The following is a 26,359-nucleotide window of genomic DNA, read 5'->3' as shown; positions in this document are numbered from 1 at the left end:
ATTTAAAGATAGGCGAGAAGTGAGGCACTTCTGCTGAGGGCATAAACGAGGAGTGGCTGAGACATGGGGGCGCGCACGCACACACACACAAACACACGCGTTCAGGCTGTGTGCAGCGCGCACGCACTTCTTCGGTAGTAGTAGGAGGAGGAGGAACCAGGAATCTTCGCTCATTTACTTAACACCGCTTCCCCACCGCCGGGAAAGCAAACACGCTCCTGAAGCTGCAGAGTGCGAGAAGAGAGATCGATGCGAGTCAGTGTCTACAGAAAGCTGTCACCTAGAGCCCCTCGATTTAAAGCGTCCGCTTTTTCTTCCTCCTCATCTCGGGAGCTCCGAGTCAACAGGAGCGTGTTGTCACTGATTTCCTGGGACACTTGGGGGAAAGACCTGCGGGCTCTCTCCTGGGCATGGAGAGGCTCTGATCGGTAATCGGATTTTTCCTGCATATGCCTTATTCTGAATTATGGTAAGTTTGATATACCTTGTTTTCTGTCTTTTATTTATTTATTTATTTATTTATGCAATAAGGTATCATATCATTACATATCACTTCATGGATTTACTGATTTAAACCAAACAATCCGCAGAGTTTGATGCTCATCTGTTTCGCTGCGAATTTTTATGTATTTCCTGATACTTCCAAGTCTGACTGAGAGCTTTTGAGATAAATATTACAGAAAGCATAATTTGTCCCTTTAAGAGAGTTTTTCTTTTTTCTTTTTTCCCCTTTTTTCAAACCGTACCAGTGAAAAGTGTATACTAAAGTAAATTTACGGCATAATATTTCAGCTACACTGTTATATTTTTTTTCCTTGTTTGGCTATTTTAAAATTATAATTATTATTATTATGATTACACAATTAGGGTAATATAATGACGGTATTATTGGTATGGTTAAAATGTTTGTTTTTATATATTGTGTTATAATTAGATTTTTAAAAATAAGACATAGCCCAAATGTAATGTATAATTATAGGAATCTTCAAAGCCGTGATACAAACAGTACTTGGCACCATTCCTATTTGTGTAGGGACAAATGTTTTCTAAAGCGGAAAAACTCCGCGCCATATACAAGTAAAACTGGTTAGTTTTGTTTTTGTTTGTTTGTTTGTTTCAGGGTATTTTAAAAATCCTATGGGCTGAGAATAGTACATTCTAACTGATTAAGCGTTTAACTATAATTCTTAAAAATATTTCCCAGCAGTAGAAAATCCTCAAATCACCATCAGCAAAATGGTTATTTTGTGTCTTGTCAAGCCATTAAAAAAACTAGGGCAGAATTGTGCGAGGTGCCTTCTCTTTAGATTGAGCTCCTTTTGTTTTTCTTGGTGGGCTTTGAGTCCGCGGACTAATTTTTGCTCGGGCCTATAAGTACAGAAGATTACACCCAAATCACTGACACCCGTGTAGCAGCCACGCAATGACCCTCAATGAGTAAATTAGGGGAGCCTCCCCATTAGCGTTTTTCAAAGACTGGTATTCATATTTGTCAAGGACTCCTTCATTGCTCCAGACTAGAAAACTCGCTCTTCTGTTTTGCCAGTCATTCAAATTACTTTTAAACATTTCTATCGGTTACAGGGTTGGAAGAGTAATGAATAATGGGGTCCTCTGGTTTTAGCAAACTCCTGTAAAATAAATGTATTGACTTGAAAAAATTCTGACGTTGCATTGTCTTGGATTTCTAGTAGACTTTTGCCATGATATATAGATAAAACGTATATATATTAATTAGGAAATATTTTTTAAAAATGTACATTTAAACTTTAATAAGTTAAACAATTACATTTTTGTTTGCAGAGATCTTTTTTTAATATAAGTGGGACATGAAAATATGTTCCTTATATACCAGCACTCTGAATTTTATAAAGCCTAGTTGGCATATCTCTTGCCTGCCACTTACTGTCAGTTGTCTCTGTTTCAAAGTGGGAGTCTTACTTTGGATAGTTGGTGTGTGAAATTCAGATCCCCAACCGTCCATACATTAGAATCTCCTGCTACCTCTATTTCAATCTCCATAAATATCCAGGGGTCTGATGGAGGCGACAGGGATGCTGACTCAAACCACATTCACAACGTTTGTGCTCGAGCATGTTTGATTTAACACTGTGGTGTGTCTCCTAATAACATTAGGCCCCATTTCTGGATTTCTTCTCTATAGCTGACCCGAGCCCCTCACAGTCTTTCTCCCTCTGCCTCTTTCTCTTCTCCCTGTTTCCTCAGACTTCACGGTTCTTATTACTAGCTCTAATAAATTGTGAATAAGCAGGAACCCAAAAAGTCCCGAGTTGTAGAGAATTCCCCATCCTGAACTGAAGGCACCCCCTCTTAAGAAAACACAAATTAATTCCAAACCCCTCTGTAGCCAAACATTTCTGGAATGATAAATATTTTCATAGGAAGCTCTGCTCTTCCTGACTTTATCGGCACCGATTTTATGATATTCCTTCACAGCTGTGCAGCTCTTGATGTCTTATGGCTTCTGTTTGTCCCTTTCTCCTCAGCCTCTCTCTTCTCTCTCTCACTCTCACTGGGAGTCAAGCAGCTTTAATGACATGACTTCGCTGTGTCATTGCAAAGCTTTCTAATTTGCTGCACTAAAAAGAGTGTGTTTGTATTTGGCGCAGAACCAAATTTTTTTTTAGCTGTTTAGTCAGTTTATTTGCTCTTAGACACACAACTTGACATCTTCTCATTGTGCTTCATTAAGTGTGGCGTACAGACCAAATTTGTACACATAATGGCATGTTGTCTTTGTCTAAATTGTCTAATATTGCACTTGGTGTTTGTCAAGGTCACAAGTATTTCCTAAGCAGTAGTTTATCCTGTCTTTTTAACAGTCACAGGGACACAATAGTCAAGTGATACAGCCAGTTTAATCCTGACTTACAAACAAACACACAAGGTCAAAGTCATAACGGCTGCATTTATGTGACCAGTGTACGTCAGTGTGATTGCTTGTTTTTGCTCTGTCTTTTTATTTTAAATATACAGTTTTTTTTTATGTAGTTTATATTCTTTGCTCATAACCCGAGAAGCCTGCAAACAATCAGGTAAAATGTTAAGGAAATAAGGAAAAGTTTAAATGTCCCAAAAAAAACTCAACAGCAAGTTTTTTGTTGTTGTTTTTTGGGGGGGAGGGGGATTAATGTTTAGATTTTATATTAGATTTTTTTATTAGACTTCTTTATTTATAGTCTCACAACATAAAAGCTGACAGTCGAACATCATTTAGATAATAATTTTGAATTATTAAAAACTTCACATTACTGTCAATGTGTTTGGTTTAGCAAAAAATCAGGGCAGAAAACGTGTTTCTGTTACTTCTTGAACCACTCCAAAGTTATGAGGCCTCCTTCTTAATGCCTCCTGCTTTCCTGCCATTCTCTCCCCCATATTTAATTCCCTTAAGGCCCAGAAAGCTCCCGGCGAGTCCTTGTGGTGATGTGTGTGTAGGTCTGGGTATGTGTAATAAACTCTGGGCTGTCAGCAGACAACAGCTGTCTTTCTGGCTCCTTATCTCATCTTGAATAGTGAAGCCACACACATTGCAACAAAACCTACTGTGACCATTTTTTTCTTGGGGCGGGGGGGTGTAATGTGTGAGCACTTTCCAACGAAAAGAGAATTTTATATTTCTTGGTTGTCGGTAGAATATTTTTTTAGGTGTCAGAAATTTTTTTTCAGCATTACTTTTTCCTCATATAATATGTTTTGGGGTTTGCTTGTTTTTTTTTTTACAATTTTTCCATCTGTTAGCTCTAGTCACCCATCCATCCACCTATTTTCTTCCACTTATTCAATTCAGGCTCGCAAGGGACTGGAGCCTATCCCAGCTGCCACAGGATGAGGTTGCCAGTCTGTCACTGAGTTTGAATTCATATTTGATAATGTCTTATTTTTTCTGGCATTCTTATCTCCATTTTTGTTTCTTGCTTTCTTCGTCTCTCTCAGACACACACTCGCACAGTAAATTTACCAGTAAAGAAGTAATTGGACCTCGGTCTGTCTGTAGCACCTCTGAGATTCAGCTACTGCTGAGTTCTGTCTGGCCAGCTGTTAGCGGCTAAGGCGGCCACTTGCCATCATGTGCTAGGGAGACGATCGAGGGTAAACCTAATGACTAATAAAGCAGCAAGTCTGAGAGTGTGTGTACTTTAAGTGTGTGTCTATGAGTTCATTAGAGAAGGCAGGAGCACTCATGCAGTCAGGCGTGTGTCACTTTTAAATTCATGAGCGCATGCACAGCCGCCCTCCCATCACCAGACCAGATGTTTTTTTACCTGGGAGCCAGACCACCATCTGACTGGGGTCAGCCCAGTTCTCCAACCCACACCCACTCCTCTAGGCTGCTGGGAGGTCTGCCAGCTGTCCCCCTCTCTGACCCCTGTCCCGGGGCACTTGTTTTGGCGTAGGTGGTCCTTCTTGGCTTTGGCAATATTATAGGGGGAAATTTTAAGGGATATTATAAGTGTTGTCCCTTGAACACAGGGAGGGAATCGAGTTTGCAAAGAAACAAATGCAAGCTGAAATGAGCAGAAATGTAGAACGGAGGAAAGAGCGCGTGTTTGACAAATCGGGATAAAGGTGCCAGTAGTGTCGAATAAAAAAGCTTTGATTACCAAGAGACGGAGTGGACTGCTGACATTCAAGCAGTGCTGTTGTTGGAGTTAGTCAAGTGAAAAAGACAGAACACCAAGTCTTGAAGGTAAAGTTACAGAGTGTACACAGAGTTGACAACAGGTTCACTGCTGCCAGAGGTTAATTGAAGCCGCTTGCAGAATCACTTCTGTTTCCTTCAAAGGAGTCCCCTGTCTATATCAGTTTTAAATGAAAACACAAATGAACATACTTGAATAGCGTCACCATTCAATTGTATTTGTTTGTGTCTGTTTTGTTATCTCAAGAAAAAAAGGAGACAGAAAAAAGCTGAGCTAATCAATAGAGTCTTTATTTTAATCATTTGTGTATGTAAGATGAGATAAAACTTTATGTCTTAAATAGGGCTGCCACAAATGATTATTTTCATAGTCGACAAGTCACAGATTATTTTTGCGATTACTCGACTAATCAGATCATGTATCCACTGGACGTAAAACGTACAGCTTATTGCACCAGCAGCATCTGCTCTTATATAACGATCATTAGCTTACAGCTTTAAGTGTTTAAGGTATGTGCTAACTAAAAATAAAGACAAGATGATAGTTTATTAAATTTTAATGAAATTTGCAGATTGTTTCGGTGAAGTTTAATAAACTCCTTGCTATCTAAAATATAACGGGACACCGGAGTATATTCTCAAGCATCTCACACTTCTGATAATCAGTTGTCTGCTTGAAGTTTATTCAGCTGTGTGAAAACTATAACTTTAATCTCAGCCAAACCGATTTACAAATAAAATACTAAAAAAAAGCCAAACAATAACATTTTTAAGTTATTTAAGTGACTTTTATATATTTAACCTGAGTAGAAGATGGTGGTGGGTTTGAAGACGATTTGCCGGGAGTCCGGTGTTCTCACGGGCTCTAGTGAGCCTAGCCCCCGGCTAGCTATCGAGCTAGTGGGTAACAGAAGTCTTCGAAAACGTTGGAGCGCTTTTGAAAATATGTGGTGTCTTGATAAACTGAGCAGATATTTGAGGTTTACACAGCTACATTCTCGCCTGAAAGTATGTTAAACGTTTATTTTGTGACCCAGAAAGAATAATAAGAGTAATATTAAAACTAACTAGCTGCCGCCATTGTTGGAAACTGAGCTGGGCTGCGCTATGAATTCTGGGACACAGTTTCTTCTTCTTCTTCGGGGTTTAACGGCAGCTGGCATCCTTGTACATGCAGTGCTGCCATCTTCTGTTTCAGTCCGTTATTACACTCTTAAATCCTACTACTTATTCCTGCATCTTTTGGGATCTTACAAAGCTTCAAACGACGCATCGACTATTAAATCAGTCGTCGACGATTTTGATAGTCGACGTAATCGTGACTAGTCGACTAATCGTGGCAGCCCTAATCTTAAAGTGGTTATGGAAGTTAAGGTTTTTTTGTTGATATTGTAAATATTGTAGATAAGTTGGGGTAAGAAGGGAGTGATTGCATGAAAACTACAAAATACCTGACAGGAGCATTTCTACTGCAACACGTGGAACTATCTTGCGCACGTGTCTTTGTTTTTTGTAGTGTTAGCAAATATCAAACTTTGTATGGAGTCAACAAAAACATTTCTGTATGGTTTTTCCAAGTGTTACAATTAAACCGTTGCTGATGGAGTGTTTTTTGTGAGTAGCCATTGCTTTAATCATGTAGTTATAGCAATAACAGTCAGCGGTAGCAAATCACATATAGAAAATAAGCATAAAAATGGGGTGCTAAAGTAATTTACTAATATTTTAATATCCATGTTTTCTTCCAATGAAACAATAACACTATGTTACAGCTTATCTCTTTTGAAAATTGGAAACTTGGACAAAAAAACTTATGTAAATGTAAATTATGAGACAAAGCAAGCAATTCAAAGATGTGCATATTTAAGAACATTTAGTGCACATGTTTACTTAGGAAAATAATCAGCGGACATAATTGATAAAGAAAATAAGTGCCAGACCAGGCTCAGTCCCTGGATGGAAAGTTGCAGATTTGCATGAAGTTTGCGCTCTGTTTACTGAAAGATTTTCCAGCATTACTGGACAGAGTTTGCAGGCTCTGAAAGGGCTTTTTATCATCATAATACCAAAAGGAAAAAAAATCATGAAAATGTCAGGAAAAACAACAGTGTTTTCCCACATGTGTACTAAATCATCTTGTGTTCATTTAGATTTGGAACTGCTGGCTTTGTTTTTACTTGTGGATGGATGTAGGGTTTTTTTTATTATTAAATAAACAAAAAAAAGTTCTGAACATAAATATCCATATATTTTCCTGTTTTCTGTAGTCTGTTGAACTCTGAGTTGTGTGCCGAAAATGTTTAAACGGGGCAGTGGTTGGCAGATGGCATCAAGTTCCTCCCCAAAACATTGACATAAATCCAAATAGTGGGACCTTGTTCAATGTCTTTTATCAGCAGCTGAGAGAGAGGTTTGTGTGCAACAGCGAAACAGCCCCCCCAAATTCCCCCAGGCACTTATGCGGACTGTACAAATTGAGGGCTCCAGGTGGGGTTCCATATGGCATGACCAGAGACCACCAAATCACCTTTTCAAACTTATGATTGAAAACCAATAAATAAGGTCAGACCATCCGCGGGTCACCTCAGGCTGTAACCAGAATCTTACTATAAAGTCATATCAAGACTCAGACAGCCAGACGTATGCATACATATTTACACTGTCAACACTAGGCAGACACTGGTGACGTAAATGTCTGACTAATGTAAATAAGATAGGGAACACACCTTGCATTGGAAATTGCCACCAGCTACAGCATCTGGTGAGGTCACTTAGTTAAAATACCAAACTTTACTAGTAGTTTTTTTTTTTGTTTGTTTGTTTTTTGTTGATTTTTGTCCAGATGTGATAACATGTCATAGAAACCAGTTTCTTGAAAATAACAACACCTTAATAACCGAACCTAGTTTATTATGTAAGTCGGCTTAGTGTGATTCAAATCTGTGGCTTTACTTAATAAAAGGTAAATCTGCATAAACAGATGTTTTCCTTTTATTTTCCCAAATGACATTCCAACCTAAAGCACAATACACTCCACAAAGGCTAGAATTTGATACCCGTGAAATAAGCCGAGGTCTAGCAGAACTCTGAGACCCAGGTGAAGCTGGTGAGACAGACCTTGTGGCCTCGCGGCCCCCTGTAGCATTGCTGGGTTTGTTTTAGCTTCGGTTTCAGTTCTTGGCCTTCCACATCTCTGTTGAGCGCCGCTCATCTTCCCTCCGGTGTCCTGTAGTTCCCATGGCCTTGGCCGCCCTCATCCCAGGCCTCAACCTGAACCAGGAAGTGCCTTGGCTTTCATACAGTTTTTGTGTTTGCGTGTACGTGCATGTGTGTGTCTTTGTGGGTGTATGTATACAGGACTGTTACAACTAAAGTCAAGAGGACTCTGAACAGACGTTGCTTTTTGTTTTACTCCCTGAAAAGTACTAGGAAATGCAAAGCACAACAGAACTTCCCTTATTTTTCTTCTGCACTGCAGTATCAGTGTCATCATACTGAGCTTCATAGTCTGCCTGTGATAAGGGTCAGATTAGGCTGCAAGGACTTAAACAAAGGTTACTGATTACATCTAAACTGCAAAGCCTGATTTTTTTAGATTTCAAATTGAGATGAAAACAATTCAGATACAATTTTATGCTTTTAAGCTGTGGTTGTAACATATTTACTAATAGAAGGAAAATAAATAACCTGCATTCGCATGTATGTATGTTTAAGGTAAGGTCAATACTATAGACCTACAAATGGATCTAGTAAGTCCTTGTGGCTGCGAGTGCGCTATTTGTAAATAATGCATTTTGCCTGTGATTTTGTGAAGCCACTAACGGTATATCTTTAAGTTCTGCCACTTCAGTCTTCTTTCTCGGTCATATCTCTGCTGCTCTGAAACCTAGTTTCTCTTATAATTCATCACTGTCATCTGTCTCTGTCAGTGTGTTGTCAGTGAGGTTGGAGGTCAGGCAGTTAGCTACAGCTTTGCCAGATTGCAATGGCCTAAGGCAAAAAGAGAGAGGGGGAGGGGGAGACAAAAAGAGCATCTAAAATTAATAAAATAGTTCAGGTTATTGCAAATGTAGTCATATATTTACATAGGAACAAGATTGTGTGGAACAAAGACAGGCAACCATAGCATTTAATCACGCTTCTTCACTGCTCTGACACCTACTTGGCTACTGGGACAATACGCACACATACATCAACATTTTAGCAGAGTTCATTCTTCAGAAATTGTTTTCAACAACATTTGGGAATATGGCTGCAGGATTTTTTTTCCTGTATAGCCATAAGAGACTTAGAGAGGTCTGCATTGATGTCAGGCGATAAGACTTGGCAGGCAGTTTGTGTTTTACTTCTTTACAAAGAAGTAGGATGCACTGTAACTGTACTTTCACAGCAAACTTGTAAAGACATTTCTTAGTGGATCCTCTCAAAACTATTACCACAGAATCAGTATCATTGCACGCTCCAAAAACAAGATTTCCCTTCATTTTGATCTGATATGTGTAACACAGATAGCATTTTGACATTTTCCCAGCATTGTAGTAGGAGTTCTGTTGGGCAGACTGACCTCATTCAACTTCCTCCTTTAACTTATTTATATGTGCAGATTTTGTCTAACCATCAGCCCACTTTACAGAATCCTTTTTTCTTATTTTATTCCTTTTGTCAGTTAGGTAGGACCTATCAATTGTACATCTTCTAATCAACTCTCATATCACATTACACTGATATATCCAATTATCTGTAAATTGACAGGAAAATCAAAAAGGCCATATCGATCTGGTTGTGGTTAATTGAGTGATTTCAGAATGATTTCACTATCCAATAAAGCAATATGTTATCATATTTCTCGTATTAATTTGCAGCATTCAATTCAATTTTATTTATACAGCGCCAAATCGCAACAACAATTGCCTCAAGGTGCTTTATATTATAAGGTAGACCCTAAAAAACCCCTTCAATTTACCCAAGAGAAGCAAGTAAATTAAAGAGCTACTGTAACTCAAGGGAAAAATATCTTGCAAAATTTTTCCTCTCCTCATGTCATTATTTTGTCATGCCATCGTGTTTACTCATCAGCTCTATTGTCCCACCATGTCAGCCAACAGACATGAGAAATTCTGTTTAACAGCTTTCTGTTGAAAACCCTATCCACCCCCACTGGTTTGTGAACTATTTCCTATGTAGCAACACACAATTTGCATGGCACAGGTGTCAGGCAGGAGAGTAAGTCTGAAAGGTTAAAGCAAGCTACTTTGCAAAAAAACCAACAACCTTAGAAACAGTTGTACCTGGTTTCTGTAACTCCTCATTTGACTTTCAGATCCTTTATTTGACTGTCTGAAGTCACTGTGACAATGGCTTCACATCAAAGCTACATTTAGCTTAATCTCTCTCCCTGAGTCTTTGTTTTCTTTAAACCTTTAAAACTGGTCGGAGCGGGCACGCTCTGTTTTGCGTAATTATTTTTAAATCCCGGTAGCTCTGCAACCACGTAAGCTAGAGCAATAATTTTTTTGCATATGAAACCGGAGGAGTTGTACTTACATCTTATACCATCAGCTTGTCCTAGGTCACGGTTTCCTTCCACATATAGTTTTGCAAAAACTGCATAAAAAGCGCTTGCAGCAACAAAAACATAATATTCCAGAAACACGCTTTGCCGATCCGATCAGCTGTTCATAACACTTCCTGCGTTGGAATAGACGTCAGCGCGAACTATCGCATGTCCAACATTACCTGGCCGAAACCGGAAGTGAGGTCATTTTCGCGGAAAGTAGTTTTTTTACTATCAGGGCCTCATGAGCCTATACTGGTGTTAACTTTGATTTTATGACTTTCTGTGTCATTTCTGGGATGCTTAGGACTCATATTGCACTGCTGGAAATAGTTTATTTTGATGCACATGCTGTTTTTTTTGCAAATTTGCACAATAATATTTATTTTCGTTTTTCCTGCAGTATATAAAAATTGGTGTATCTGAAAAATAAAACTATGAAGACACTCAAAATAAATTTCCTGTGGTGGGAAACTATTTTGTGCAACTTTTTTGTATTTACATTTTTCAGGGATAAGCCTCTTAAATTTCTCTAACTAGAAATATATGTTAAAAAAAACAAAAATGATTTTCAATTTTTTTGTAGTTTATTGCACTTTTTTTGCAATTTATGTAATCACTATGCACTTAATTCATACATATTATTAAAATTTGGGCTATAATGGTTGTATTGATGTATAGCAACTTGAAATGCTCCCAAAAATGGCTCTACAACATATAAAAATATAATATAAGCTCTGGGGGACTTGGTTCTATGGTAGGTCTTAAAGGGTTAAACCTGTTCACCTTTTGAACTGTTTGCATGAATAAAATAATTTTTTTCTGCTTGTTTTGCTTCAACAGCGCTTGAAGCATGTCAGTAACCTGCATGACTATGTCCTGATGGTATGTATTCACTATTGTTTCCACAGGATAGTTGACGACTGAAAGAAACCTGACAAACACCAGTGTGAGAGGATAAAGAGGTTTAAGCTCTCTCTCTACAGGAGCAGGTAAGAGAACCAAACTACAAAGGCATGCAGTCTGCCTGAGAAATTACTGAGAAGTTTGTTACATAATGAATAAACGTCTTATCATAACTGTATTTTATATGTATTTTATATGTTTATAACCATTCCTTTGAGTGATATTGTCTTTTTCTTGGCTGATCTCATGGCTCTTTTTTCTAACAGTGTCCACTCTTGCTTCATTTCACAGGGCTTCTTATTATCTAATCCAAGGACATTACACATCCTCAGGTATTGTTTTAATGACATTCGCCACTAAAATTAAAAGTGAACTAAGATTAGGATTTTTTGATAAAGCTTGTAGTTAGGACTGGATCAGGTGACTCTGAACTTTCCCATAGTTATGTTGCAGAGGAGTATTTCTCCTTATCTCCTCTTTTTTATTTTCCACTTTGTATATAGTCATTAGATATTATTAAACTCTCTTTGAGTCTGGTTCTGGCTGAAGTTTTGTCCTGATAGAATGGAGTTTTTCCTTCACACTGTTACCAAGTGCTTGTTCATGAAGGATCATCTGATTATTGTGGTTTTCTCTTTCTATGTTTGTGATGTCTTTACCTTATTATATAAAGTGTGTGTATGATCAAATGAACTGTAGACATGGGTTTCAGACTCTTCAAAATACCAGTTCACACAGCTGCGGCTGTGAGCACAGAAGACCAAGCCATCTTATGTTTGCAAGAGGCAGCCAATCAAAAGAAAGCTTGTTTAAAGGGACCTACACTAAAAGGAAATAGGAGCAAAAACAGCTTGTTTTAGCCCGTGGATAAACTGAGGATCTGAACTGTTTAAGACAAATAAGGATTATTTTTATCTATGGGTTAAGCAAAGCTATGCTGGTAAAGTCCAAAAATTTAAATTTGCGATTCTGGAAATTGCTATAGCTCACCTTTTCTTTCATTTAACTTTTTTTTTTATTTTGATTTAAGTTTTTAAGCTTTTAATAACAGACGAAGCAAAGAGACCAAAACAAAACAAAAAAACAACGCATATCTTTCAATTTTATCAAAGATTCCTGGCAGCCACCCATTCTTCCCCTTTCTAACATGACAAAAACAGAGAAGTCAAACTCACAAAGTTTCCTCTTTTTTTTTTTCTTCCCTCTCCAGGATCATTGTCATGGCAGCATATGGACAGACTCAGTACAGCCCTGCCCTCCAACCTGCAGGACCATACGCATCGTACACGCACCACACACAGGGCTACAGCATGCCATCATACAGTAAGTACAAACAAACGTGGTGTTATGAATATACAAGGCAATGACATTCTAAAACAGTGACTTGAGGTGGACACTAGGGGAACAAACATTTTGTAATATACACAACAAACCAGGGCATTGTGCTACGAAGATAAATTGCCATTTTACTTACACAGCATTAAAACAACATTTTGTGGGTCTTTCTCATTCAAGTCAAAACAGCTGCGATTTGTCAGGGCATAGACACAAGCTCTCTGGCTGCGTCTTGTGATGTTTGAGGCTGAGTGGAACAGTTTGTTCTAGGCATCCCGCAGATTGGTTGATTTGACTAGGATTTGGAAGGATCAGGGGCCAAATGATTACTTTTGGGTCTTTGATGCGTCCTTAGAGCTGTTTCTGTGGAGTTTTTGCAGGTCGTGAGGTGCATTGTTCTAGACTGCTGCCTTTGAAGGGGTGAACATGTGTCGAAGTGGGTGGCATGTAGCAAACTAACATCCAGGAAGGCCAGAACCACAGGCTTACCAGCAGAACACTGCGTTATAACAAGCTGATCACGTCACTTGTCACTTGTTTTAGCATTATGGTTAATCTGTGTAGGCTCTGTTCAGGAAAATGGATTTCAAGAGATGGACCAATCTAGACACTCAAACGTCAAACCTTGATAGTCAACCTCAGTGTGTTCTGTAGGTTTAATTAGCTCAACTGATTACCATGAATTAGACAAAACCGTTTTCTGATTTCAACATCGAAACTCTAGTAATAGCGTGTTTGGTATAATTGATAATGAAAATAACTAGTCTTGCCCTGAATGCAACATTAATTTTCTGTTTTTTAATGTTATTTTAGATATTAAAACTGAGGATGGCCTAAGTCACTCACCAGGACAGACAGGACTACTGGGCTACTCCAACTTCAGCAGTACTCCATCAAGTCAAAGTCTCTACAGCTACTCTCATACACATGGTTAGTCTGAAACACTGTATGTACTGAAACTAAGGACACGCTACCGCACACAACAACGCACAGACCTTTTATATGGCATCTCTGATATTGCGTTACTGGATGGAGCATCCATACTCGCCGTCATCCCTAGCTCCTCTCCTCTCTCTGCCACACCTGTTCTCCATTAGCTGCGGTCTGGACTCCTGGCGTCAAAAGTCTCCCCACCCCTCCTCTTTTTCGTGGGGTCAGGCCCCCTTTCTCCACTCAGACCAACAACACAGCATGCAAACGCTTGTGTCAGTTTCTCCAGAGAGGGAGTCAAAAAAAACATGTAGATGATAGGAAGAGAAAATGAGAGGATTGAGGAAAAATATGAATTGTAGAGATAACAAAAACTAGGCAGAGGGTCTTGTTGGCAGTCAAAGGATTTGACTGAGATGTAGTGCTCGTGAGTCTGTTCAGCGCTATGCCCATGCATGTCTGTGTGTGTTTGTGATTGAGTGTGTGTGTCTGTGCTGTACACATTCCTCAGTCGTCCGGCGCCCAAAGCATGACTTGCTCAGTGCGACTTTATGGCTTTGAAACCAGCGTGAAATTGACCTTGTGTGTGAGAGGGGAGAGGTTAAGGGGCATTTTACGGAGGGTTGAATGGGTTTAATATTGCAGACAGAGCATGAGCTTTTTCCACTGAATGAAAGAGACAAAGAGAAGATGAAACAATTTAGGGCAATAAACCGATGAGTGGACGTGCTTTTAAAATGCTGTTATTTTGCACTCTACACCAATGAGTTCTTAACAATGTAACAATACACCAATTAATTCAGATAGTATTCATGACATTAGTCGTTCCTCTGCTTACATTCTACGTCCGACAAATTTCATGTGACTTTGTGTGTTTGATTATTGACTAAAGTGATCGTCCCATGTATTTAAAATCAACTCCTATTGAAAAGCAGAACGTCTATTTAAAATTGTAACATTTTAAAATGTTAACAAAATGTAAACATTTTAAATATATAGGATTTTTTTTTTAGCTCAAGAATTTTTATAACATTAGCAACTAAAAACATTTAAGGGTAGAGAACATAGTTGATTTCACAATAGTAATCCCAGGTCCCGAGAATATTTTTCAGAATAACAACCCACTACTTCCTGAATCTTACTGCCTTTCTTCTTCTTCATCAGCATGTAAGAATAGACAAGAACATTTGGTGCATATGATAATTATAGTTATGGTACTAAAAAAAATTATTCTTCATTTTAGAAGTAAGGCATTGTATGTAGAGCATCGGTTGAAGCTGGTAAAGTATTAATTTTAATCTTTCTGCCAGTGATTGGATAATAAGTGCCACAGTTTACTAAGAATTATTTTTGTTTTTTGTTCTGTTTTTTTCTTTTCTTTTTTTGGTGAAATCAAGTTGAGACAAGTTCAGAACTGACATTTCTCACATGTATCAGCAGGAGACAGTTAATATCAGTCATGTTGTTAATACTGAACTAGATGGAGTGTCTATAAGGTTGGATACCAAATGACTACTCACTAGCAGGGATAGTTACCTTGTGTTATTCTCACTTCAACAAAATCAGACACCACACAGACTTTGTACGAGGTTAAAAGCCATCTAATGTTGGGAACTTGCATTGTCACAAGCATTTCTAAGTTCATGGCTGCAGTTAAAATGAGCACTAAACTGTCATTTTGTGAATACGCAGAGTTCATTGTTTGTCAATAACTATAGTTTACTCTATTGCCAAAATAGTCATGGTGATAGATCCTTTTCCTTTCAGTTAGTTAACGGACTAACTGACTGATGACTGAGTAGCTGTTTCCATAGCTTTTTAATTTACCCTAATCTTCCTCTTCGAAGAAGAATCGCTAGTCTTTTACACAGTTAGATTTGTGCTCTGCTTAAAATCCAGTGTTATCCAATATGAATGTCATGCTTTATCTTTCTCCACTCACCCACTGACTCCAGATCAATTGCTTGTCAGCTCTTTACAGACAAGTTAAATCTTTTTTTTCCATATAACTTTCTTTTAGGAGAATATTCAGATGTGAGGAATTACACAGGAATGTAAATATTCATGTAAACACACTTTTGATGAAACCTCTCAGAAACGGCAAAGCCTTTAGTGACTGTGCTTTGTTAGATCGCCCTTGAACCAACAAACAGTTTTTAACATAGTGTACTTAAAGCTTGAAGGACACTGTTCCCAAACAAAATACAGTTGTTTGAATATTTGTATGCATAAATCATTAACTGAAAACTTCAAACGGTAATAAACTGCCACAACAACCAAATGTTTGTAGGATTTCAGAATGTTTCCATGTCATCCATTATACTGCACACAATACGCAAGCTACACACACACACACACACACACACACACACACACACACACACCACAAAGAGCCTTCAGAAAAACTTACTGTACACTGTGTGTACAACTCAAACCAAATGGGGGCTATGGGAGCTTTTTGAGTTTACGCCAGAGACGTCCTATATTTTTCCTTTAGTCACTCTAAAGGCTGTTGTGTTATCTGAGACCGTTTCATTGTGATTCTTCCACTGAGTCATTATTCTACTGTTTGTCATGCACTGTGTCATGGTGAAGAAGGAGCAATGATCTTATGAAACAATCATCTTATGACCTTATGAAACAATGGAGGGTAAACGTAAGGTAATTACATATAGGAAGCTAGGAAGCTAGCAGTGTCTGTTAATTAACTTCCAAACTACCCCATGTAATTACTTATTGCTTAAAACCACCCATTCAATAAACAGTACAGGTGGAAATAAAACAAATAGTAGGCATGCCATTTGATCTGTTTTTCATATGAATGCAGATGGAAATAGACACAATCATCTATAACAAGCTGCATAACAAGAAACGGCTTTTAGTTTCTCTAAAATGGGAACATTAAAAGGTCGAACTGCTTTTAAAAATGTCCTTTCTTTTACTTTACAGTTACTACAACTGTCCTGTAACTCAGCTGGTTTAGCAAAGACTGCAAAATGTGTCAACTGTCACCTTCTTCGGTTCATAACATGCATAACTGTCTGTTTGTAAATTCTGAAAATGTAATTGTTTTACATGAAGTTGTTAGGAAATAGTATCCCCATTTTAAGGAACCACACACAACATACTTTTTTTTCACAGTTAGTAGAAGTTCATTTGATCCTCTTTGGCTAATAGCCAGCATTATTGCATTTTTTTGGGGGGGTGTATTTTAATTTGCTTTTTTTTTTTAAAGCTACATCAAGATAATGGTTAAACTAAAGGGATGGAATGAAAATTAGAAATATATCCAGTTCTGTGGGTGAAGGTGATAAGATTACAGGAGAAGTAGTTAATCAGACAAACAAACAGTGTGCACAGACCTGACAGGAAGATGCGAGGTGAGACGGCATTAATTTGGGGCAAAATCGCTCAGGGGGAGACGTTCTTGCCTTGGCTTGATTAGATTCGAAGATTCCCAGAGCAGCAGGAGCAGGAGACTTTCCCACCTGTATTGTCATGTCCATAATAAATCACACTCTAACCTTCTACAGCACTTAGCTGTCAAAGAGGAGTCAAAGTTTACTGCTCAGTACTTCCTCTACTCAGATCACAGATCAGATTGGATCTTGCGAAATTATATATGAAGCGGATTCAACAATGCTAGATGGAGCAGAGTCAAAAATCCCTCCAGTTTGGAATTGTATCTTTTTTTTTTTTTAATCCTTTATGAGTGATTTATACCTTAAAGCTAACCCTTGTCTGTGCATCATTCCTTAGGTAGTGGTATCTCATCTGGAATTTTTCAAGGCACTCATGCAATATCAAGTTCAACCCCTTTCAACCCTGCACAACAAGTGAGTATCTAAGTTCTTGCTAGCAACGCGTGAACAAAATGTTTCTTTGTATATAGTTATTTGCAGAAATAAAAGGGGAACTCTAAAAGTCCTGTAATCGGTTATCAACTGATGTTTGACGTCACTGACTAATATTCTTGTCTGTGTTGGCAGGAGTTTTCAGCGTATTCAAGCTACAGTCAGAGTCAGTACTCGCCGTATTATAACTCACATCACTACAACAGCCCCTACCTAACCAGTAGCAACATTAGCCCTGCTGCGATCACTGCTCCATTAGCCTATCAGCACCCAGAACACCCAATTATGTTGCCCAATCACAGCCCAGAGTCACATACAGGTAAAAACTGTATTTTGTTTTATTTCTCATAAGAATATATGAGTCATTTAATCACTTTAATTATACTATGTGTCATTTTTAAATCATTGTGACATTAAGAAAAAGAATACAAAAACTGAAATATTTAAAATTTTACTTGCCTGATGATTCTGAAAACCATGTGGTTGCCCCTTTGAACATACAAATTGTTGTTTGTGACCAGTAAGAAAAATAAAAGTAAGAAAAAATATTTCTGTCTTTTAGGAGAGTACCACCCACCACCCAGCCCCCCCACACCAGGTAAAGAGGAGGGGGTCCCAACACGAAGGGGTTCAGATGGCAAGTTAAGAGGAAGAAAAAGAGCCAGTGACCCCGCTCCACCTTTGGACTCTGATATTGAGGTAAACCCATGGTCACACATTGTTGGAAATTAGCAGCATTTCTCTCCAATATTTATCTTTCTCTCTCACACACACTCACAAACTGTCATGTGGTTAACATTACATATCTGTTATTTCACTGCAGCGAGTGTTTATCTGGGATCTGGATGAAACCATCATTATTTTCCATTCGCTCCTCACGGGAACTTTCTCCACACGATTTGGCAAGGTATGGCGATATGACCATTCTCGTTGTCATTTACTGTAAGGAGCATGTACTGAAGCTATATTCACACCCAATGCCAGCGATAAGGCTGGTGGACACATGATCCTAACAACAAAGCGTAACCCCGCTTTCTCTCAGCAATCAAGTGCTTATTTAACTTAGTGGTCAACAGTTTGGCTGCCTGAGACAAGTGACCTTCGGGTCTCATCCCTGAGCATTTTCACACGCTGGCTGTTTTTCTTTTCTGCCCTCCTGTTTCTTTTCATAATGCAGCAGGGCTGTTTAGCTACCCCGACAACCTGCCGCGTGATTGACAGCCAGCGGGACCTTTACATAACAGACAGGCAGCTGACGAGGGGCGGATAGTGGTGCATTTCTTGTTTTTGGCCGGGGATCTGTGTTTTGAATTCTCACGGTCCCCCTGCGGGTTGACACAAGGCTGATGGGAGTTTGAGAGCAGCGTTTCTGATGGGCCAGGGATCTGTTGTTTCTTTTTCTTTCTCTTCTGCCACGGTGAGGGGGTGAAGAGAGAAAGAGCAGAAGGGCCAAGAAAAGAGAAGGAGCAAGTTAGACTGTGTGGATGTGTTGAAATGTGACTCATGTGCCAGAAATTCCTGATTCCTCCCACCACCCAAATACCCCACTGTTGGATCTAGGGAAACTCGGGACAGATTCTGACATCAAAACTAAGACATGCAGTAAAGGAATTGAATGAATGACAGCGGAAAAACAAATGAATAGACTAATATTGAGATGGCTCAGAAGCTAGCAAGATTTTGTTGTTGTTGTTCCTACTATGGGAGAAATAATACAATCATTTCTGGAGTTAATTAACTCTGTTTGCATCCTGCTTCTCACCATAAGCCTCTTCCAACTGGATCAATGTAATTTGCTCTTATTATTAACAAATGCTTGGGCATTTATAAAGTAAAGGTAAGTCTTGGCCCACTCTGAGGAAGACTAATGGGTCTGTTGAAAGAAACCTGTTTTCACTAGCTTGGTGAGCCAGAGGTGAATAGATGTCCACATGAGGAGCTGACCCTTACTCCCAAAACCTTGCTTCCATTATCTCATTTATCATGCAGCACCTCACTCTATTCTCCAGAGCGTGAATTCTCTTCCCAAACCCCGTCTTTTATATCACAAACAGAAGTCCCCTGCAAAGGTGCAAATTTGGGAACCAATTTTTCTTGCATGTTCTTTCCTTTTCTACCTGTTTTCATCGTCATTCCTCTGCTTTGGGGTTAAAAGAAAGAGGCTTTTATTTTGTTTTCTGTGTAGTAGTAACCACAGTCTTCAGAGAAGGGTGATTACAGACAATTATTTCAATTATTGGACAAACAAACCTTTCTCAAGCCTTTAACTCCACCCACTTCACCCTTTCTATTCACCGCTTCCTTAGTCCTCGCCCACTGCATTTTCTCCCAGTCACCTGTGTCCTCCCCGTCGCTCCTATTGAACTTATTTTGGCCTTTGTCCTTAATCACCTTTTTTAAGCCCTTTTGTGGAGGGAGGTATTTTGTAATTGCTGTGATTTACCCTACTTGTGTCATCAAGTCCATTTTACCAACCTGAGTGAGAACACAGCCCTGCTTGTCATTTCAAATGAACTAATTAAATGTTCACCTTTGGCTGACTTTTCCTGGCTTTGCGTGTTTTGCTGCCAAAGAGGAGTTATCAAAACAATGCACCACTCATATGTACACACCTTTTTCTTTTTTTTTTTTTTTTAAAAATGTTGAACAACAACACACGCCATGGATGATTTGTCAGCCAAACTGCTGGCACATTATGATTTATATTTTCTGAAGGTGGTAATTCAGAAAATGCTTATTTAAAAACTAAATTGAAGTTGATGTAATGCAAAACCTGGTTTTTACTTTGCTTTCTATATGATTGAAAATAACAGAAGATAAAAGGTTTGAGGGAAAAGGTGAAAGACTGAATACATTTCGGCTATTATATCCATTGCATTTAAGGTGCCAGTAGTTAAACGAGTCTACATGTATACGACTGAAAATAAGGGGTTTTAATAGTTGCTGACTTCGATTAGTTTGCATTTCTGACCAAAAGCAGCAGCAGAGAACAGTTGGGGAAGCTTGTTGACTGAATTTATGAACGCCAAAACAAATAGCTCAGAATGAAGATGGCAAAGATAACGATAAGCAATAAAGTTTGATTGACAGATAAATATTCACGCCTACCTTCTTCTGGAACCTGTTTATGTCAGTCCTTTTACTTAGAGCAGAACAAAGCTTCTATTATGTGTGCATTGACATAATGAAAAGAGCAGTAATGTTAAATAGCTTTAAATTTTTTAGCTTTATTCTCTGAATACCAAAGCTTCTAGTCTCAACCTAAGCCCAGAATTTTATTTCTATGAACATGCTAACAAAGAGCATAGCCTTTGTTAGCATTCACATTCTATTCACGGTGCCCAATCTGATTAGAGTTTTAGTTAAGGATACCAAAAAGAAAAAAATCTGTTACTGTCCACACTAACTTTTAACAGTTTTCTTCTCTCCATCTTGTGCGAGAATGGCATATACAACATGTGTCAATTATTCCTGTCTCTGTGTGCATCAGGACTCTTCAAAGGCAGTGTCTCTGGGTTTGTGGATGGAGGAAATGATCTTCAATTTGGCTGACTCAAGGCTTTTCTTCAATGACCTGGAGGTGAGGTTTGAAATTTGTGTGATGAACCGTAACTGTTGAAAAAAGAAACACAAAGAAAATTCCAAGACTCAGTGTTGATTAATTAGCAGTGTGCTTTGCTGCACAAATATTTTCATATTTGGCTTACAGTGCACTGGATCTCAATATATTCTAATAATTATGTGACTTTTTCCAGTAAGCTCAAAAACTGTAGCACTGAAAATTATCCAGCAATGTAAGCTGGCATACAGTTAACCAGAAAACCTTGCCTGCAAGAGCTTAGCGAGCGGTTTGACATTTTGCTGCTTTTTCTTCTTACATAAAGCACGGTGGCACTCATTGTAGAAATCTCTTAACACAATATCTATCTCGTATTTATTCTTTCTGCTGCATTTACAGCATTACCCAAACAATTTACTTTCATGGGGAATTGACAGTACATCAAAAAAAAACTGCCAAAGTTAATACACAACATCTTAAAATGATGACTCCTTAAAAAAAGAAATATTAAAATGCATTTTAGTACCTGCTAGTGACTGAACAATGCATGTGTTTTTCATCCTAAATTCCTTAACCTTGTTCTGACAAAGAAAAAAAACCCTGAAGAGCTGCATAGAAAAAGAGAACAAGTACACTTTGTGCTATAATTATAGGTCTGTGTCTGAGTATCCAAGGGGGAAATTAGTCAAATGGGAGGAGGAACAGTCAAGAAGAGGGAAAGGAGCCAACAAAGCCATTTGCAAACCCAGTTTTTATCCCTCCTTTTGTTGTCAGGGCTCAGTAAAGCTCTAAAGCAGTGCCCCATATCAGGCTGACAAAGCCTGTTAAGTCTTAAGGTGCAATTATCTTGTCCTTATCATGTCTGTGGCAACACCAGTGGCTACAACTGCTGCTGTCATGACTCACATATTGTAAATGGTCGGTGTTACTGTCTGACTAATCAAGTCCATCATTGCCAGTTGAAATATTAATGGTTTAAAAAAAAAAAGATTTCAGTGTGTTCTAGTTTTCTTTATCTCAATTTAACGATACAACTATTACAATCTAATCAAAATCAGACTAACTCAGACTTTTGCTTTTGGAGACTTTTAGCATATCTGCAATTTTTTTTTATTCTTACACTTACATTGACATTTTAGGACTTCCCAGAGCTGACAGATGAAGGATCCAGTTTGCTTTTGTCCCTGTTAAATAATCAAATGTTTGAAATTAAATTATACAAAGGTAATCCGCATTGTACGGTCAGCAGTTACATTTCAGCATGGGTGGATGTCACTTGAGTGGGAGGTGGGTTGCAGCCCCTGGGAATATAGTTATGCAGCAATGTAAGGGAGATGAGGTAGCGTCTCTGTCTGGATGACTGAAAGGTGATAGGAGAGCCGGTCTGTACTGGGCCGTTGCGACTAGGACTCCATTTTTAAGCATGTGCGTGCTTAAAAACAGAGTATATCACTGAGTGTGCAGAAACCAGAGTGCAAGTTTTTGCTTGATACTTTTGCATGGTGTGTTTTCACTTAGTCTGTGATGACTGACTTGTCCTACTTTTTTTTTTTTTTTAATTTAACATATCAAATCATAATAGCTGTTTTCAAATTTCTTGTTTAACTGCATATTGCTGAAGGTGTTTTGGCTGCAGACACTTGGTTAAGCTACAGTGTGGTTTTGTTCCCTGCAGTCTGGTTGGCTGCATTAACGTCCAACAGAGACAAATATGCAAACCATTGTGCTTGTCGGACAATGAGTGATTCTTAAGAGAATTTCTTCTTTTTTTTAACCAGTGGTTAAATTGTTAGGTGTATTTAAAAAAAAAAAGTGCAGATTTACTTTACTTCACTATGTGGTTGCGCTAGAATTGCACCACTATGTTGACGGACTTTTTTTCCGTGGCGCCTTACTGGCCCATTTCCTGACACCTTATTTCCTCCTTCCTTGCATTTTATTTTTAACCCTTTTTTTCATATCCATTGTGCTATCGTTTCTATAGAGCAGAGACCTGCCTGTACATGGCTTTACTCTGAAAAGGAGCTCGTCATATATCTGCTCTCCTTTTCATTTCCCAGGAATGTGACCAAGTCCATATTGATGACGTGGCATCAGATGACAATGGACAGGACCTGAGGTAAAGTTTCTGCTGTATTACTGTACTCAAAGCTTAGCTGGGAAACTGACAGTTCTGCTATGGCTTGTGACCCAGACTTGCCCTCTGGGTTTTAGTGGGCAGGAAGAGAAAAGCATGAAGATGAGACGAGGGCTGTGTGCATCTGTGTGTGCTCATGCATGCAAGCATGTGCATGTCTTTTATTTTCCCTACTTCCACAGTCATATAATATGTCAGAGGATTATCCAGTGCTTTCATTTCTCATCAAACTATCTCTTTCATTCCCTCTGTCTCCCTCAGTGCTGGCGTTTTATTGCATAAACTTGTTGAAACACTTTAAGATGCTTTTAGGAATGATTTGAGCGAACCAGTCTGTACTAAAGTACATTTTTGACATATTTATTTTATTGAACTTGGATCTTTTCATTTGAGTATGTTTTTATATTTATCCGAGTCCCACTACATGTATATAATATTTTTAGTGACAAATGCTCATTCAATTTTACAGGATTTCTTGGCCCGGACAGTTTCATTTGCACTGGCACATTTCCCTACATTTGATAAAAAGCTCAAGCAATGCTTTCTTTTTCAATGGTTGAGTTGCTTGAATAAATTCCTGCAACCCTAAAATATATTAGTGAATATAGCTACTGATTCTTTGAGTACCAATGTCAACAATGATGAACTGTTACAATAAGATGTTCAGAAGAGTTCAGCTCACGCCTTTATGATTTATATCCTGGCTGTTTTCTTTATTGTGACTCTGCAGCACTTATAACTTTGGGTCGGATGGCTTCCAGAGCCCAGCAGGAGCAGGTTCTCTGTGCCTGGGGTCAGGGGTCCACGGAGGGGTGGACTGGATGAGGAAACTAGCTTTCCGATACCGCAGAGTCAAGGAGATCTACAACACATACAAAAATAACGTCGGGGGTAAGTTCTAGTCTCATTTTATACAACATTGCTGTCTATGTGTGACGTGAAAGTTTAGAAATTCCTCCTTCCTTCTTTTATGTGGGGTTTTTGTGCACTTATTAAAAACCTAACATTACAGGAAGTTAGATGATGAGATTATTCTACACAAATGCAAATATTTATCAACTGTAGGACTTAACCCTTTCACCAGTGCCTTTAAAGGCAAAAGAGAAACTAACTGTAAGCGTTACACCTAGTCAGGCTTCAGTGGGTAAAGAGTTAAAGAACTAAATCTAGCATCTAAGATTCAAAATATGATTGGTTTGAAGTCATAAAGTAGGACCTTTTCATTTGAGTTCATTCAAAAAGAGTAGTGACTTTTCATTAGGGTTCCTATTTTCTTTCTAGGCATAAACATGCAGTTTGGATATGAAGAAGAGTAAAATACTTGTTTCCAAGATTATCTGTCAAGCTTTTCTTCTTCTTGATGGTCAGGTTTACTGGGCAGCCCCAAGAGAGAAGAGTGGTTACAGTTAAGGAGAGAGATGGAAGTCCTCACTGACCTGTGGCTGACTCAAGCACTCAAAGCTCTGGCTCTCATCAACTCAAGGTCAGTTTATGCTTCCATAGTTTTATTACCACTTAGAGGTGAATTGAATGTTAGCTTTGTTTGATTTGACATTTTCTAATTTTTTTCTCAATTTGTGACAAAATATATTTGTTTGTCATATTTACTGACTTTAGCGCCTGTCTTGCCCTCTTTCAGGCCTAATTGTGTGAATGTGTTGGTGACCACTACTCAGCTCATTCCAGCCCTGTCCAAGGTGTTACTCTATGGTTTAGGTTCAGCCTTCCCCATAGAGAACATATACAGTGCCACCAAGACAGGTGAGAAAACTTCAAGGGAAAGTAGGCAAGAAGATAATAAGCAAGTGAAAAGGCTGTAATAATAATTTAAACTGTGATTTTTCTCCTTTTCAAAGGCAAAGAAAGTTGTTTTGAGCGTGTCTCTCAGAGGTTTGGTCGGAGAGCAGTCTATGTGGTGATAGGCGATGGAGCTGAAGAGGAGACTGTAGCCAAGAAGGTAAAACTGTCTGTTTTTTTACTACTTTAACGGCTGAAAAATTGGCCACAGCAAATCAGTGAACCTTACACCATGCTTGATTTCTGCAGCTTCTGTGGTATGGGTTTGTTTTTTCATGAAATTGCTGTTTTGAGATTTTCCTAGATTTTTTTTCCCTAATGCTTTTCTACAATGTTATCCAGATGTATCTGTGTACTATAGTACCTCTCCAAATGGGACAATACTTCACATATGCTCTTCTTCTGCAGAAACACTGAAAACGTCTGAAAAGATACTATCTTAAGTTTCAATGTTATACTCTATACAGACGTTTGATATGACATTATTTTTGTTTTATCAGAAGAACATGCCATTCTGGAGAGTGTCCTGTAGGGCTGATCTCGAGGCTTTGAGCCACGCACTGGAGCTGGACTACCTCTAGAGGGCGCCATCCATCACATTCTGCTCTTATGCTTGTGTTATGAGAAACTCTGGAGCTTCTGAGTGCACCTTGCAGGTGAAGATTCCCCTAGAGACTGATTAAAAGTCAGTACTGCTATATTGAGCGAGCACTCTGGCAGACAATTTTATACCCGAGCCAATGGATTTTGTGGGGATTCTGAAGCAAGGCTGCAGTGTCTGTGATACATAAATATGAAAAAAAGGGCTGGAAACAAAATAAAAGGCCAAAGTGAAATAAGGGACCAAAGCCTCATTGCTAACTCCAGGGAATTATGGTTAATACCGATAATATTAATCATATAAAACAACAAACTTACTTTTTTTTTTAAATTCATCTTGAGTTTATAAATTGTTCCGTTTTCAGAATATTTACATGCTGTTTAGCGATCACAGTGAGTAAAGTTCAGACTGTTGATGACTTTTTCTGCTGTGTCTTTATATTTCTTTTGAGACTTAACACATTTTTTTTTTCTGGCCATTAATGTTGTAAAGACAAAATTAGAAGCAAGAATTCTGACATTGTGATTTTTAGTAATAAATGTTAAATACCATTCTCTTAAAGGTAGGGGCTATTAAATAGTCTGCATTTCAGCTTTACAGTCTGAGCTATTTACTGGTTCAGGTTTACAATACAGTACGGTAATAGTTTGGGAGCTCTGCATAAAACAATAATCACAGTTAAAGACCAAAAATCTGCTCAAAATGTTTTGATGAGTTGGCTTGAAGATGCTGTATTATAGGCTGGTGCTTGAATGAATCTTTACCTTTAATTATGGGTTGTATATTGTTTTCTTTACTGTCATTAAGTTCCTAATAACCTGTTTGTAATATAGTTGGACTGGTATGATTGTGCATGTGCCGATTACACTGCCTGTCAGCTTAGCAATGATCTGTATATAATGCTTTGTTGCCAACTTGTTGTGACAGACAGTTGAAGTAGATGAATAAAGATAAATTAATTACACTGAGGGCAAAAGTGAGTTCAGTTTCATCTCATTTTGCACTGTTGCTCAATCTGTAGAT

General features: G+C 38.5%; 1 protein-coding gene across 3 annotated transcripts; it reads left to right on the top strand.

Annotated features, from left to right (window-relative positions):
* The first annotated feature begins 161 nt into the window (after nt 1–161).
* Nucleotides 162–26,310, top strand: eya2 (EYA transcriptional coactivator and phosphatase 2). Of its 3 annotated transcripts, XM_006782776.3 has the most exons (16): nt 162–469; nt 11,129–11,209; nt 11,415–11,455; nt 12,334–12,446; nt 13,272–13,388; nt 17,148–17,224; nt 17,378–17,561; nt 17,805–17,941; nt 18,066–18,149; nt 20,733–20,822; nt 22,862–22,920; nt 23,669–23,829; nt 24,307–24,421; nt 24,578–24,699; nt 24,795–24,895; nt 25,236–26,310. In XM_006782776.3, the coding sequence occupies exons 4-16, from the start codon at nt 12,344–12,346 to the stop codon at nt 25,314–25,316; spliced, it is 1,431 nt and encodes a 476-aa protein (XP_006782839.1). In that variant the 5' UTR covers nt 162–469; nt 11,129–11,209; nt 11,415–11,455; nt 12,334–12,343; the 3' UTR covers nt 25,317–26,310. The 3 variants fall into 3 exon arrangements, with proteins under 3 accessions (XP_006782839.1, XP_035760459.1, XP_087697118.1); XM_035904566.2 differs by lacking the exon at nt 13,272–13,388; XM_087840992.1 differs by lacking the exons at nt 162–469; nt 11,129–11,209 and having other exon boundaries at nt 11,399–11,455.
* The last annotated feature ends 49 nt before the right edge of the window (nt 26,311–26,359 follow it).

Source organism: Neolamprologus brichardi, chromosome 5, assembly GCF_056152115.1.
Source record: "Neolamprologus brichardi isolate AB-2024 chromosome 5, ASM5615211v1, whole genome shotgun sequence".
NCBI lineage: Eukaryota > Metazoa > Chordata > Actinopteri > Cichliformes > Cichlidae > Neolamprologus > Neolamprologus brichardi.
The sequence above is the reverse complement of the archived record's forward strand: the minus strand, read 5'-3'. Positions and strand labels throughout refer to the sequence as shown.